The sequence below is a fragment of the Scardinius erythrophthalmus genome (genome assembly GCF_964197995.2).
Source record: "Scardinius erythrophthalmus genome assembly, chromosome: 3".
Lineage (NCBI taxonomy): Eukaryota > Metazoa > Chordata > Actinopteri > Cypriniformes > Leuciscidae > Scardinius > Scardinius erythrophthalmus.
The window spans coordinates 28107009-28121622 of NC_138223.1; the positions used below are offsets into that span (position 1 = coordinate 28107009).

Consider the following 14614-nt stretch of genomic DNA (forward strand, 5'->3'; position numbering starts at 1 on the left):
CCACACTGAAACGTCGGAAAACGCTAAACTCACCTTATTGTCCATTCATAAAAGCTCATTGAGATAATACAGACAGAACAGACATAATAAAGTTTTAATGCTATTCTTCTGGCAGGATCATTTTATTTATTAAAATATCTTACCACTCACTGATGGGTCCAGGTCGCACTCAGTCACCATTATATGTTTGGTCTAAAACGCAACTGCGGCAGCAATTGCAAGTTTTCTGTCATCTTTGCAGGACTGTGATATGAAGAGTGTACAAAGTAACATATTGTATCTCTAGACAGTGTGAAAGTGAAAAGCACATAACGGGCACAATGGCAGTATCATTCATATCATTCGTTCATTATGCATCACGTCTAAACATCACACTAAAATGAGCAAACAACATTTTCAAATTCAGCAATTTGGGAAAGCATATTCAAAAAACATTTTCGCAGGACAAAAACACAGTCTCAGTGTGGACGGAAAAGATGCATTTTCAAACAAAAACATTAGTGTGGACAAGGCCTAAAAAGACCTTGCTGACGTACAACTGATTCATGTTCAACAAAGGGTGCTTTCACACCTGCCTCATTTAGTTTGGTTGAATCGCACTAGAATTCGTTTTCCCCATTGGTGCGGTTCATTTGGGCAGGTGTGAATGCGGCAATCGCACTCGGGTGCACACCAAAAGCGGACCAAACAAGCGAGGAGGTCTCGGTACGCTTTCAAACGAACTCTGAAACGGTTCGTTTGTGTCAAAAAATGACCAGAGATACAATCAGCCCACACAGTTGTCTTTCCATAGTAAACGTGGCGTGTTGTCTGCCAGATTTTCACGTTAATTCTGACCAATCGTAGTGCAGTTATGAAAATGCGTTCAAGACACATCTGGCCAACGAGTGATGTGAATGTTGTCACGTGGCTGCATTTTGGTTCGTTTTATCAACTCATAAACTAATTCGGACCAGATCAGTGTGGTGTGAAAAGGAACCAAAACACCTGAAAAATTATACAAAGTATAATTTGTTGCCCTTGGTCCGGACCAAATGAACCGAACTACAGATGTGAAAGCACCCAAAGGCTTGCTATGCCAGTTTCTGTATGTAAGATTACGTTGCAGCAGTGTCTCAGAATTCTTCAGATTGTAAATGTTAGAGCTGACATTGTGTGTGCATGCACTGTAGCTGATTCTAACACTCAGAAATGCAATGTTCCAAGGGCATTGGTGGCGGCAGCGGCTGTTACCCTGTCAGTGAATATGATATGTACTCAGACTGACAGCCTCTGAAAGGCTTAATGGAGTTCTGCAAGCTAACCATGCAAGCCAACAGTCTATTTCCTCCCCCAAAGACGGCTGAATGATATGACATTGCATTACTTGCTACACAGAAAAGACTCAATCATAGGTTGCAAAATACATACATCAGAAAGACTGAAAAATACGGTTAGTGATGAGCCGAAGCTGAAGACATGCTTTACTTTGATCTGCAGGAATGGTATGTAACAGCTTTCACAGAACCCATCTATAATAAAAATACACAGAGCTGGTTTGAGCTTCTGTGCTTGAGAGATAATAAAAGGCACTCTCCATAGAGTACAAAATGGGCCTGAAAACTCTTTAAATATAGTTTATTTACAACAAATGTTTACAGAAATGAGGATCTTCAGAAAATGTCAACATAATAATGTCAACCAAAACTTTCATATTAGCTGTTTTATTTTCTGTTTTTCTAATAACATTTCATTAGTAACCCACAACAAACTTTTTTTTAAACTAGAGAAAATTAAATGTTTTTTTTTTTACTTCCACTATGCTGTAGAAATTTAAAAACTAGTATGGGGCTAATATCATATTGTATCATATAATAAAAAAATCACATCATACAAAATTAGACAATAAGGCATTGGCAATTGATTGAAACTTCTTTTAAAACTAAGTTTTATGTTAGGTTAATTTTATGTTTGATAATAGTTTAGCTAACATATTAATGCATTTGTGCCTCCAATGCAAATGGCAAGATGCATGAAAAAATTGGGAGAGATGCTTGTTTCATGTAACAGGATAAAAACACATTTTTGAAATTCTAAAGAGAAATTTCATGGTGCCTGTAAACTGGCTTATATCATTTCCCTTAGGCTGTTCAGAGAGCACAGTGCATAAATAGACACTTAAGGTTTGCACATGGGTCAGTGAGTCCATAGCAGTGAGTGTGTGAGTGAGTGGGTTGTACGTTTTGTCTAGGGTCTAAATGAGTATTCTATTAAGAGCACCCTTGCAGAATCTGCTAAATGTTTATTTTTAAGAAGGATCATAAAAATTACGTTTATTTGTTTTGTAGTATTACCCCGAATAAGTTATTCCACATACCATATGTTTATAGGCTATAGTCCAAAAAAAATATAATAATAATAATAATAATAATAATTATCCATTCATAAGTTTATATAGACTCCATTTGATATATTCATGAGTCCCTTTGTCTTGAGCAGTTAACACAACAGATAGATAGATAGATAGATAGATAGATAGATAGATAGATAGATAGACAGACAGACAGACAGACAGACAGACAGACGGATAGATAGATAGATAGATAGATAGATAGATAGATAGATAGATAGATAGATAGATAGATAGATAGATAGATAGATAGATAGATAGATAGATAGATAGATAGATAGATAGATAGATAGATAGATAGATACTGTACTAAACTCTAAAGGGTACTGCAAGTAATTTTTAATAATTTATGAAATCGCCATTATTGCAACACTAACAGCTCAGATGAAGGACTGCACCTAGCATATCTAATGTCAGCTCAGCTCTCTATATCATTCTTGTAAAATTTTGTTTTGTATTATGTTCAGTATTAGACATCTTAGATGAGTGAGAATTATGTGCTGTGCTATAATTTACGGATATAGTAATAGCAAACACGTGTTTTGATTATGTTAAAGAAAAAAAATATTAAAATGAAATTTATAAATATAGATCTTATCTGAAAGGTGAAAATTCTCATGTCAAAATGACTCAAGCTACAACGTGTCCTCCCTCCCCCAAAATAGCAACCAGTAACCTAGGCGTGGTGATGTCTACGTTGTCTACATGTGCTACAAACCACAGGGAAAATACGTACACTCAAGCTGTCAGTCAAACAGTGCTCCGCCTTTTCTAACGTTCGATTGGACATTGCCGCAAGCGTGCTGAATATGATTGGTCAACACCGCTGCCTGTCAGTTTTCAAGCGTTTCTCTGTTTCCTTGCCGCTGAGCGATGTTTTGAAGGGGAAATGGGTTCCGATTTCTTGATGGGTACGGAAGGGGGAAGTAAATAATTTAAATGTCTCTGTTATCTGGCAATTTACATTGGGGGACCATTAACCAGCGTTTATACCGCATCCTTGCTCCTGAAATTTTTCGACTGGATAAACCGCCTGGATTCGTAAGACTTGAAGTTTGAATCTTGTCCACTCCTGTCTTTGTTAACGTGCAGTAGTCGCACCGGGGACATCCGTAATAAAGTAGAGAATAAATGACAGTCCCGTTGACATGAATCGCTGAACATTTTAATAACAAGACTGTTTAGTAGTCTAGTCTATATTGTTCTGATACATTTCTGTTTGCCAAGCGATGGAAAGCAGAGGGTCACAGTCCGGTTTGTGCGAACAAAGGATATGTTAACTTGACCAAAACAGATCAATGTGTATGTTATCGATAGCGCGTTTTCCAAAAGCGGAAATTCTGGACTTGATATCTAGAATTGGCCATTAATGTGGCTAGAGTTAGATTGGTCATATACGGAAGAAGATGGCATCAACTAAAGGCAAAGCTGGAATAAATAATGAAAGCAGTTCTGGTCGGGATAGTGGCAGGACAGACGCAGGCAGTCCCACGATATCCGCAGGGGCCGCATCCCTCACCACCAACAGGACCTACACACTAGATGACCTGGACACCATTGCCACTGTTGGTAAGTAAGAAGTGGTCTTTCTGGATTAGATTAAACACGTTTTAGTCAACAAATAATATCCTCCAAAATGTTTTCATATTTCTCTAAAATGTGTACATCCATGTTTGCCCTACAAGTGATTTCTTGGTTTAGCATTTCAAGGTGATCGCTTCATACCACTATACAAAGAGACAAACCAGAGCTTTGTAGCAGCATAATAAGTTACCCTGGGAATTCCCATGGGAATGCATGCAGTAATGGATTGTCAAGTAGGCTACACCTGCATCCTTTCTTTATAGAGCAAGACCTGAGTTCAAAAATACACTTTTGATATTTTGTTACTTGTTACCAGTAGATTTTTTAGCTGATTTTATAATTTTACTTGAGGCCATTCTCTTAAACTAACATTCGACTGGTTTTAACTGACATTTTGAAAGTGAGGCTCAGGTGGGAAATCCCGGAAGTAAAGATCAACATTATCATGAGGGTGAAGAAACTGCTAAAGTAAAACTATCAAGATGTATCAGGAGTGCAACCCCTCCATTTATATTTTCAAGGGTGGATGCCATTAACTTTTCACGAATGAACAACACCAGGAAACTTTTTGAAAAAAAAAAAAAAAAAAAAAAACATTTCCAAAGTTGCATCAGCTGAAAGCTAGTTGCACCCAGTTGCACAACAGTACAAACCCTTTAAATGTATGTCTATCTCTCATAGTCTCATTTTCATTCACATAGTATTGACTATGACTTGATAAATTCATACTCATATTTTTGGGGGGGATTGTCACAAATGTCTGCGTTATATAATTGTGCTGATATCATGAAGAAAAAATCCTTATTAAACAAATAACATTTTTAGAAGTAAATCATAATTTGGCATGATTCTAATTCTTTTTTCTTCTTGAAAAGATATGCAGTGAATATTAAAAATTAATAATACTTTTATTCAGCCAGGGTGCATTAAATTGATTACTGACGTAAAATGCTGTCCTTATAAACTTCTGTTCATCAAAATATCCACACACACAAAAAAAAAATCCATAGTTTTCATAAAAATATTAAGCAGCACAACTGTTTTCAACACAATAAAAATATGAAATGTTTCTTGAACACCAAATACACATGATTTCTGATGGATCACGTGACACTGAAGACAGGACACAGGAGTACTGCTGAAAATGCAGGTTTGCCAGCCCATCACAGTAATAAATTAGGCTACATTTTAAATTACATTAGAAAACATTTTAGGCTACATTTTATTTGTAATAATATTTTAAAATACTACTTTTGTTACTGTATTTTTGATCAAATAAATGCAGCCTTGGTGAGAGACTTATTTATTTATTTATTTTTATCTTACCGACCCAAAACTTTTGAATGCTATTACAAACAGTCATTCACTGATTTAATTTTCCCCCACCTTAGCCTTTTTTTATTCCAAAATGGCAGATTACACGACATGGTTACACAAACTGAAAGTCCATCCACTCAGCAGCGAGAATGTTTTAGCCTGCATTTATTTATTATTTCACATTGCTAATTAGCCTATAAAATTACTTTGTAATTTACTACTACTTATTTGCAGTTTATGGTAGTGCTTTTCTTGCTTTTAAAACTTAACCCAATAAGAATACTTAGGCTAACACCTTGTTTTGTTCTTCCTCTCACTTCTGCCCCTGAAGACCTCACTATCTTAGTTCACTCACACCTCTAACACATTTTAATTAGTTTCATTACACACCTTCTCTTCTACTCCCACATTTGGCAATGAAAAGTAATTTATATATGTACTGCGCACACTAATGGAACAAGGCCTGTCTGACAAGGAGTTAATCTCATGTGACCAAATTGTATCTGTTAAAAGAAGGCTCAGTTTCTAAACAAGCCCCTCTATTTATATTGAAATGCATGGCAAGAACTTGTTACCTCCTATCTGAGCACCACGAACTTCCTCGTTCTCATTATCACCTTGTGAGTTCAGGCAGAAACTGGCAGGGTTATTACTCAAGCCATAGAACAGACATCAGAAGAGAACAACCTACATCAGTCTAGTCTAACTCCACCAGTGATGTTTAGCCATAGGAATTGAATAATAATTCATTCATTATCGAGTTATGGTGATCGGCATAGTGGCTATTTGTACTGCCACCCTTTTTAAGGCCTGATGTTTTAGTTATTAGTAGTTGTGGTCATGCTATCTACCTCTTTTACCTGGCAATGTGAAACTGAAAGGACAACTCATTGTTTAAGGGCCTCAGGGCGAGGAGGAGAACAGTTCACATTATGAAAACAACCAGGTCAGGTCGGAATGTGTACACAATTATTTTGCACATGTGTCAGCATGTTTTGTTATTTTCTAGGGCTGTTTTCGACTAAGGATTTTCATAGTCGAATCTGATTCGTTAGATTTTGCCGTAGTCGACTGATAGTCGAACCTTTTTTTTTTTCTTTTTTTTTTTAGATAGCAGCTAGATTTTTTCCATTTCAAACAAAAGAGCTAAAAAAACACATATATATCACACATATATCATAACATTTCATAAACATGAGGAGCAATATGAGAGAGAAATTTGGTGATGGTTGTTTAGGTACATTAAACCACGTAAAGCTTTTTCACGCCCATGAGAACCGCGTGGAGTCAACTCACAGCCGCTCCGCTGCCCTGCTGAAAATGTGAAGCAGAAACGCTTAAAGGGGTGGTTGATTGCTATTTCACTTTTTTCATTTTAAATACTGTGTAATGTTGCTGTTGGTGCATGAACAGTATCTGCAAAGTTGCTGCGCTTAAAGTTCAACGTAAGCGGAGATATTGTCTTTTAAAAATCAGGAAGTTTAATGCCTACAAAAACGTCTCGAATGGGACTACAACGAGATACTTCCCGGGTTTTATACGTAACTAACCCATACATTTACATCCACCCTCCCTCCGGAACATGTTCTGCTGTCGAAGAGGAGGAGTTATAGTGGAGAGCTGTAGCTGTCAGGTCTTCTGTGTTCAGGCTTCCTACAGACGCTGTAGTTCGTCAACAATGGTTAAAATTTAAGTTTGGTTATGTTCCTGACAATTACAATCGTAGTTTAGCTCTCTGTGCTGCACATTTTACGGAAGACAGCTTCCAGAATCTACACGAGTTCAATGCCGGATTCAACAAGAAACTATTACTACAACATGAAGCAGTTACAGCTTTAAAACCAGAGGCCACAACCTGCAAGTAAGGTTTAATCATTTTAAATGTATTTGCCTGTATAATTTAAGACGTAATGTTTTAGTTTTATCAAGGATGTAAAAAAATGCCAGCGCTGGCTTTAGTATATGACAAACGCGTACAAACATTTTGGACCCGAATTTGTAATATGTACAAATTTTGTAAACGTATTTTCCATGTATACTTTATGACGTAATTTTTTGATTTGATCAAGAACGCAAACCAATGCCAAAGCTGTTTATAGTAGCTAGTTAGTTCGATGCTATTTTGTGTGTATAAGACAAACGTGTACAAACTTCAAAAAATTATCGCAACAGCAAACTTCAGCTGCTGTTATCACATGTACACCTAAAGAAAACGACAAACTGAGTAAACTAAGCTTTGTGAATAGTTAAACGGTTGTTCATTCTATCAATAAAACAATATCTTTAAAAAACGGTATTACTCAGTCATGTATTCAGTTATATTAAATGTTTAATCAGGGGGAAAGCGTATCTCAAAAGCTAACAAACAGCAGTAGCATTTTCAAGTAACAGCGTATGGAAATTCTTTGAGAGAATAATAATAAAATAAAATAAATTACCATTCAGAAACGTTTAGTAAGAGCCGTGTTTGCGGAGGTTCTGCTTGACTCTCTTCATCACCGCTCTCTGGGTCTGATTCTGGCTCAAACTGATGAGGCAATATTGACACCATTACATTTGACCGGAGCACATGCAACTGTCGCCCGTAAAGGTAATGGGCGTGAAGATTCCGGACGCAGTTTAGCCAATTACAACACACAATCTGAGCTCATTGCCTCTTTCTGAGGGAGTGGTTTCATAGAATCAGGAAGTCAACCGGTCGTTCAAATGACAGAGGAGGAAGCGGCTTACAATAAAGGTGAAATTTATGAAAAATAAGGCGTTTTTTAACAAACGAAACACGAAGACATGTTATATTGCAGCCCATAAACACAATCAAGCAAAGAAAAAAGGCAGTAAACCACCCCTTTAAATATCAGATAACGTCCATAATAATTGGACTCTGGGTTCGATTTTTTGACCATTTTCAGTGGTTATGAGGAGCAATATGAGAGGGAAATTTGGTAATCGTTGTTTAGGTACATTAAACAACGTAAAGCTTTTTAACGCACATGAGAACCGTGTGGAGTCAGCTTTTTAACGCACATGAGAACCGTGTGGAGTCAGCTTTTTAACGCACATGAGAACCGTGTGGAGTCAGCTTTTTAACGCACATGAGAACCGTGTGGAGTCAACTCACAGCCGCTCCGCAGCCCTGCTGAAAATGTGAAGCAGAAACGCTTAATATCAGATAACGTCCATAATAATTGGACTCTGGGTTCGATTTTTTTTTATCATTTTAAGTGGTTATGTGGAGCAACATGAGAGGGGAATTTGGTTATCATTGTTTAGGTACATTAAACCATGTAAAGCTTTTTAACGCACTTGAGAACCGTGTGGAGTCAACTCACAGCCGCTCCGCAGCCCTGCTGAAAATGTGAAGCAGATTTTTGAATACATTTTTATTTATTTACATTAGTAAGCTACAGGACATCGTCTTTCAAAACATGACCTGAAAAAATAAAATAAAAATGGTACCCAGCCCTTCTGAAAATGCGAATGCATCTCTGTCCCCAGCACATTTCAAACCAAACTGACGCCCATGTATTCGACTATGAGGTTCATAGTCGAATCAGACCTCTCCGAATCGAATCGTCGAATCCTCGACTATTAGAAGTCAGCCCTATTATTTTCACACATTAAGTCCCTCCAATCCATGTTCAATAGAAGTTATCTGATGATGCATCAATAAACTAAGCTAGTTGAACTTTGCTCATTTAAAACATGATCAAAATACTAATCTATTTTTAAGACAAAAGTTCAAATAAGAGAGCAAGTGACAAATGTTGGTATCGGAATTGGCCGAAAAAGATTCCTGTCGGTGTATCTCTAATAATAGTATATCAGTCTGGCGACTGGCAAGTAACCCAAAAAATTTACCAGCTAATGCCGATTCTATTGCCAAGGTGTGCGTAGAGGGTTGCAACAAAATAGTACAATGACAAACTCACTTAAATAGGCACTTTTGCATTTCGCTTTGAAACCAAACCTTCCGCCGTCGTCTTGTCAGTCAAGAGTGAGGCGAAATGTGCAAAGTGAGGTCTAATCTGACTCCTGCTGCTGATTTGTGCTGTGACTTTCGTCCAGCTCACGCTGAATTGAGCACATGTTCAGTTTTTAATTGTAGTGTCTGTTCTCTACCTAAATAATTTTTATTGCTATAAAACGACGGTGGGGGCGGTGCCGCGGTGGGCAAGTGATGTAACCGGTGTTCCAGCTGAATACCGGCAAAATGACTATCGCAGCAAGCCATGTAAAGAGATTTTGTGTGCAGTGTAGACTGCTTCATTGATTAATGACCATGCACATAATTCACTCTTGAAATTGCAATGATTAAAGAAATAACCATTGCAGTGGACGGGACAAGTTCAAAGATTTTCCAATTTCCAGTTTTTTTAAATCCGTTTTAACAAGATTACATTACATATTACCTATAAACAAAACTTTGGGTTTATTTTTTCAATTTGTTGACTTTTTATAGACTCAATGGCTCATATAGGCCACTGGGGGGTGGAATATATGCCTCGCGCTCAAGCGCACACATGAAGCTTGCCGCAAAGCACTGGCAAAGTATTGCATGTTGACATCGCTGGTGAAATGTAGCCACACTTTTGATCTTTTCCATCAATGGGGGTTTGGTTGCTTACACACTACAGCCTCACGTGTGAGCCATCTCTGGACGTAACTGGTGTAAACTGTTTTTCTATAAAGTAAAGTAAAGTATTATATAAAAAAATTATCTTCATCAACATACATACTCAGGTTTAATCAACTAGCCTAACACACAATAGGGCTGTATATCGAGTTTGTACAATTATCAATATATTTTTATAAACCATATGAGACAGTTTATATCGACAGTAATTTGATATTACGAGCACATCTGAAAAATAGCGTAGAAGGCGCATAATCCAATTTGTCATAAACATGAGGCATGCTTAATATTAAGGGCTTCAAAATAACTTGTAAGATAGGCTATAGTTAACGTGTACATATTTAAACGCTACTTGCCCCATCAGATGCTCTGACAGATAGGCTATTTGTGCTGTTTAGAGATCCGTTTTATATTCTCCATCTCTAAATGTTAGAAAGTCCACAGACCTTATTTTACTCATAAATTGAAAAACCTTGTTATGAAACCCCATGGGAAAATCTTGAGGAAACCAGTAGCAAATTAGTCTTCCAGGTTTTGATGTCATCCCTGAACCACTAGGCTATATAGAATAGGCCGCAATAATTCTGATTCTGAATAAAATATACATTTTGCTAAAATATTTCTTGTTTGACATTAAATGTGCCATATGTAGAATTTTAAACCTACAATTGCATACATACATTTAGGAACTGTATGTGACTATTGTAATGGAGTAATCAGATGTCAGATGAGTAAATGTGTGTGCCTCTTAGTTAACACTTAGTCCGTGCATTTTTATTTTTAATTCTTAATTTAGTGATTTTAACTTTTACTTTAAAAAGATTGTAATGTTGTTTCAATGTTAGAATGTAATGTGATTTTAACCCTTTCTTTGCACATAATATACAGTATAGCATAGCCTATTCTATATGGTTAAATTTTTACATATTTGTTTTCATAGCCTTCAATATGAACATTGTTTGTAGAACAACATTGGGCAGGATGTAAAATATATATTTTTTATAAATACAGGAAAAAATAATCGAAATAGATAAAAGTAGAAATTATCAGGATATATGTTGTATATCGCTATTCAGCCAAAAAATACAAGAAATATGATTTTATTTGTAACCATATCACCCAGCCCTAACACAGAATACAAATCCTTAATTTGCACATAATGATCAGGGGCCTCATTTATAACTGTTGCGTACGCACAAGACAGGCCCTGAAAGAGGCGTACGCCACTTCCGACGCATAAGTTGTGATTTATAAAAAAACAAACTTTTCTGGAAAATGTGCGCACCTGCACGCAAACTCTGACTTACGTTTTGGAGACGGAGCAGTTTGGCAACACTGATGGTGAGCTGGAGTTAAATGGCTTTTTGGTCATTTTTAGACAGAACATTTTAACCAAATTACACATAGGTATACAGCAAGATAATACATATAATTTCACTCTAGCCTATCACTTGAAGCAAACATCCATCCCTTCTTAAATGTCCGCGCTAGCGAGCGCGTTGGGCTGTTTAGTGAAGCTGACTGCTGTAGCATATGAAGGAAAACTATAAATCTTCATTATGAGTCCTAATCATAAATACAGTGCATGTTCATAACAGTTTAAATAAATAAAATAATGATTTAAACTATGTTTTACATCTGATATACACATTTAGATTAAATGTGCCATTCTCATTACTGGAGTTAAGCACTTAAATTACATGAAAAATTATATTATAATAGAAATAGAAATATTTGCTGTGGATGCAATGCTTTTGAACACTTTTTCTGTGGCATGCTGTGTTTTAATGTTTTAACTACAGTGAGGATTGCTTACCATGATAATACCAGATTGTCTGAGAAAATATTTCCGCACACATAATGCACAAAAAGGCCTATCTGTTTCTATTAAAAATATAGCCCAAATCAATTAAAAATACTATTTGGCCAGTGGAAAAGATTGAGAAAAACTTTCTCTGAAATGTATTTTATACTATTTGATTTATCTATTCAAAAACAAGGCAAGGATAGTCTACTAAATGATTTTTTAGCAATTTAATGATAGGGCATATCTGTATCTCATATTTGCCTAATGTCTTGTACCATTAAACATGGTATCACGTGGATGAATATGCATATGCAAATGATATGCAGATGAGGATTTGCATAGTAAAACTAGGCATTGTAAGCTCCATATATGGTTATTTCGGGGAGACGCATGTGCGCACAATCTTCCGCTCACTGGGATTTGTAAAAGGAATTTTGCGCTGGTTCTGGCGTACGAACGGTTTTATAAGTCTGAATATTTTTTGCCGTACACCATTTTTGGCTTTCGTGCGCACGTACACTTTTAGTAAGGATCCTACGCACAGTTTTATAAATGAGACCCCAGAGCAGCCTCACAGTTTTTATTGGAGCGGAAATGTACTATTTCCGAGAAACAATGATCCTTATGTGATATCTGTGATTTACTGTACAAGGAAATTACTTTTGTGGTTTAGGGGAAAATTTTGCTCATGACATTTTGAGAGGCGATCTCCTTTATAAAAATGGATAGCGGGGATGCGAAGTGTATACTATAGCATTAGGCCCAGCATAAATAATCCAATTTGCAGAGCTTTTTGTGGGATGGTAGAGATTTACGGTCTGTGACGAATGGTTGAAGCTCCTATCTGAATGCTCTTATCGTTAAATTGTCATTAAAATAATGAGGAAATCGTCAGAACTCACTTTTTGCTCTAATTTGATTTATGGTAGAAAAGTGACTGAATCTGGATAATATGGCACAAGTGTTCTTTTGTTAAGTAATGGCAAATACAGCTTGGAACATTTTCTAGTGATTTTAAGGCATTTGATATCACAGGTTAAATGCAGCTCAGTGAAGGTTATCTCTGCCCACCAGTGTAAAGTCAGATGTATTTCCAGACTATTACTAAAATATGGGTTTCATAGTGAAAGGCTGAAATCGTGCTTTACTGAGACTTCTATAAAAATAAAACAAAACAAAAAACACTTAAAGCCTTTATAAAGACCAGCTGTAAACCCCAAAGAAGAAAATAATGTATCGAGAAAATCTAATACCACACATCAATTAATCCATTAATGATGCCTTCAATTAGGTATTCATTAATGATTTAAAATAAGGTTGGTGTCTCATAATCATGATAATGGCCAGATAATGGTTAAGGTTGATAACTGAAAAAGTAAAAGCTATTCTCATATCCAGATAAAGGGGCATCTGCCACCCAAAACAAGAGAGATCTGCCTAATTAGAAAACTGGAAATATATCTATACATATTTATTAAACTGAATGTTTGAACCTGGTTTGCTATATTAATTAGGAACCAAAAACAGCCTACAATAGAGTCCTAAAACTATTTTACTTTTGTTTAAAAAAGCAGTCTTGCACTTGCAGTTCTCTCGTAATTTTTTATTTTTTTTTCAATGGGTTTTTGGTAAAGTCAGTAAGCTAAAGTAAATGGAAACGTTTTGGTAAACGGATGCTAAAGTAGTCTTTTCTTCCCTATTGTGCAGGGAAATGAAAACTATGACAAAAAATGTTCATTGACGACCTTTTTTTCCGACTATGACTAGATGATGAGAGACAACACCCATGTCATTAAACGATAACTGTAACTATATCAACATGCAATATCATTGACGAAAAAAGACGAGACTGAAATGTGTTTAAAAAATAAATAAAAACCAAAACCACTTGTTTTTGTCAAATAAAGGAGACGACAACACATTGAATGTTTTAGTAGAGAAATTACCGTATGGACAGGAGGAGAAGCTCGCGGGCAATCGGGGGGACGTGGAGGCAAAATGACAAAATAATTAATCAGAATACTTAGCAAAAGTTTCTCCTGCTCCTAACTCATGGACACCTCCTACTCACACTCTCCGTCTCTGCAAGATTCGGAAGGGAATGATTCAGATTTCTCTTGGCACAGCTACTAGAAGACAGACAACTGTCAGACAGGTTGCTCACGTCACATCTACGTCGTCAAGCTCAGTTTGAGTCTGTGCAGTACGGTCAGCCATCAGGAAGTGAGTGCTTCTAATTGACTTCACTTTTCTCCGTTTAATCCAATGGGGTCGCTGTGTTCATTTCTTTTACTGTCTATGGATCACACAGCGCTCACTCACATTCTCCGTCTTCATTAGTTTACGATCTCTGTCAGTCATATCTAATACTTTGTTAGACAGAACTGGTAAACAAAAAAAGTAAATGGTATGGGAAAAAGTAAAGCGTTGTTTTTATATTATTTGTGACAGAAAAGGCAAGCAATCAGGCTCAAATACTTTATCATTTACCGTCAACATTCAGCAAATGCAAAAGATCTACATAATTTAAACAAATCTCTGAATATCTAATAAACATTTAATTTCACAAACCTTGCAGATTTAATCGAATCCAGCTGTGATATCTTGTGAAGTGTGCATTTGTAGTCTGCATAAATGCGTTGTTACTGCGAGTGACGGTTGGTCCGTGTGAAGTGAGTGAATGCGAACAGAAGATCAGCTTCACAGGAGACGCGATCGAAAAACTTTAAATCCCTAATTTTAAAATATGCCGTGCTATATCCAGTTGCCCACTGTCTCATATTCATATCGTTTTCAGTGTGTGCTGTATGTAAAATTAGCGTTACCTTGTCTTTATTTGAGATAATATGAATATCAGTGCGCACAAAATGACCAGATTACTGAG

General features: G+C 36.5%; 1 protein-coding gene across 2 annotated transcripts in view; it reads left to right on the forward strand.

The window, feature by feature from the left end:
- The first annotated feature begins 3251 nt into the window (after positions 1–3251).
- prkx (protein kinase X-linked) overlaps positions 3252–14614 on the forward strand; it is a 47501-nt gene continuing 36138 nt past the window's right edge. For both annotated transcript variants that reach the window (XM_081361802.1, XM_081361803.1), the window contains exon 1: positions 3252–3958. In XM_081361802.1, coding sequence (XP_081217928.1) covers positions 3796–3958 — 163 coding nt within the window. In that variant the 5' untranslated portion in view covers positions 3252–3795. The remainder of the gene's footprint in view (positions 3959–14614) is intronic.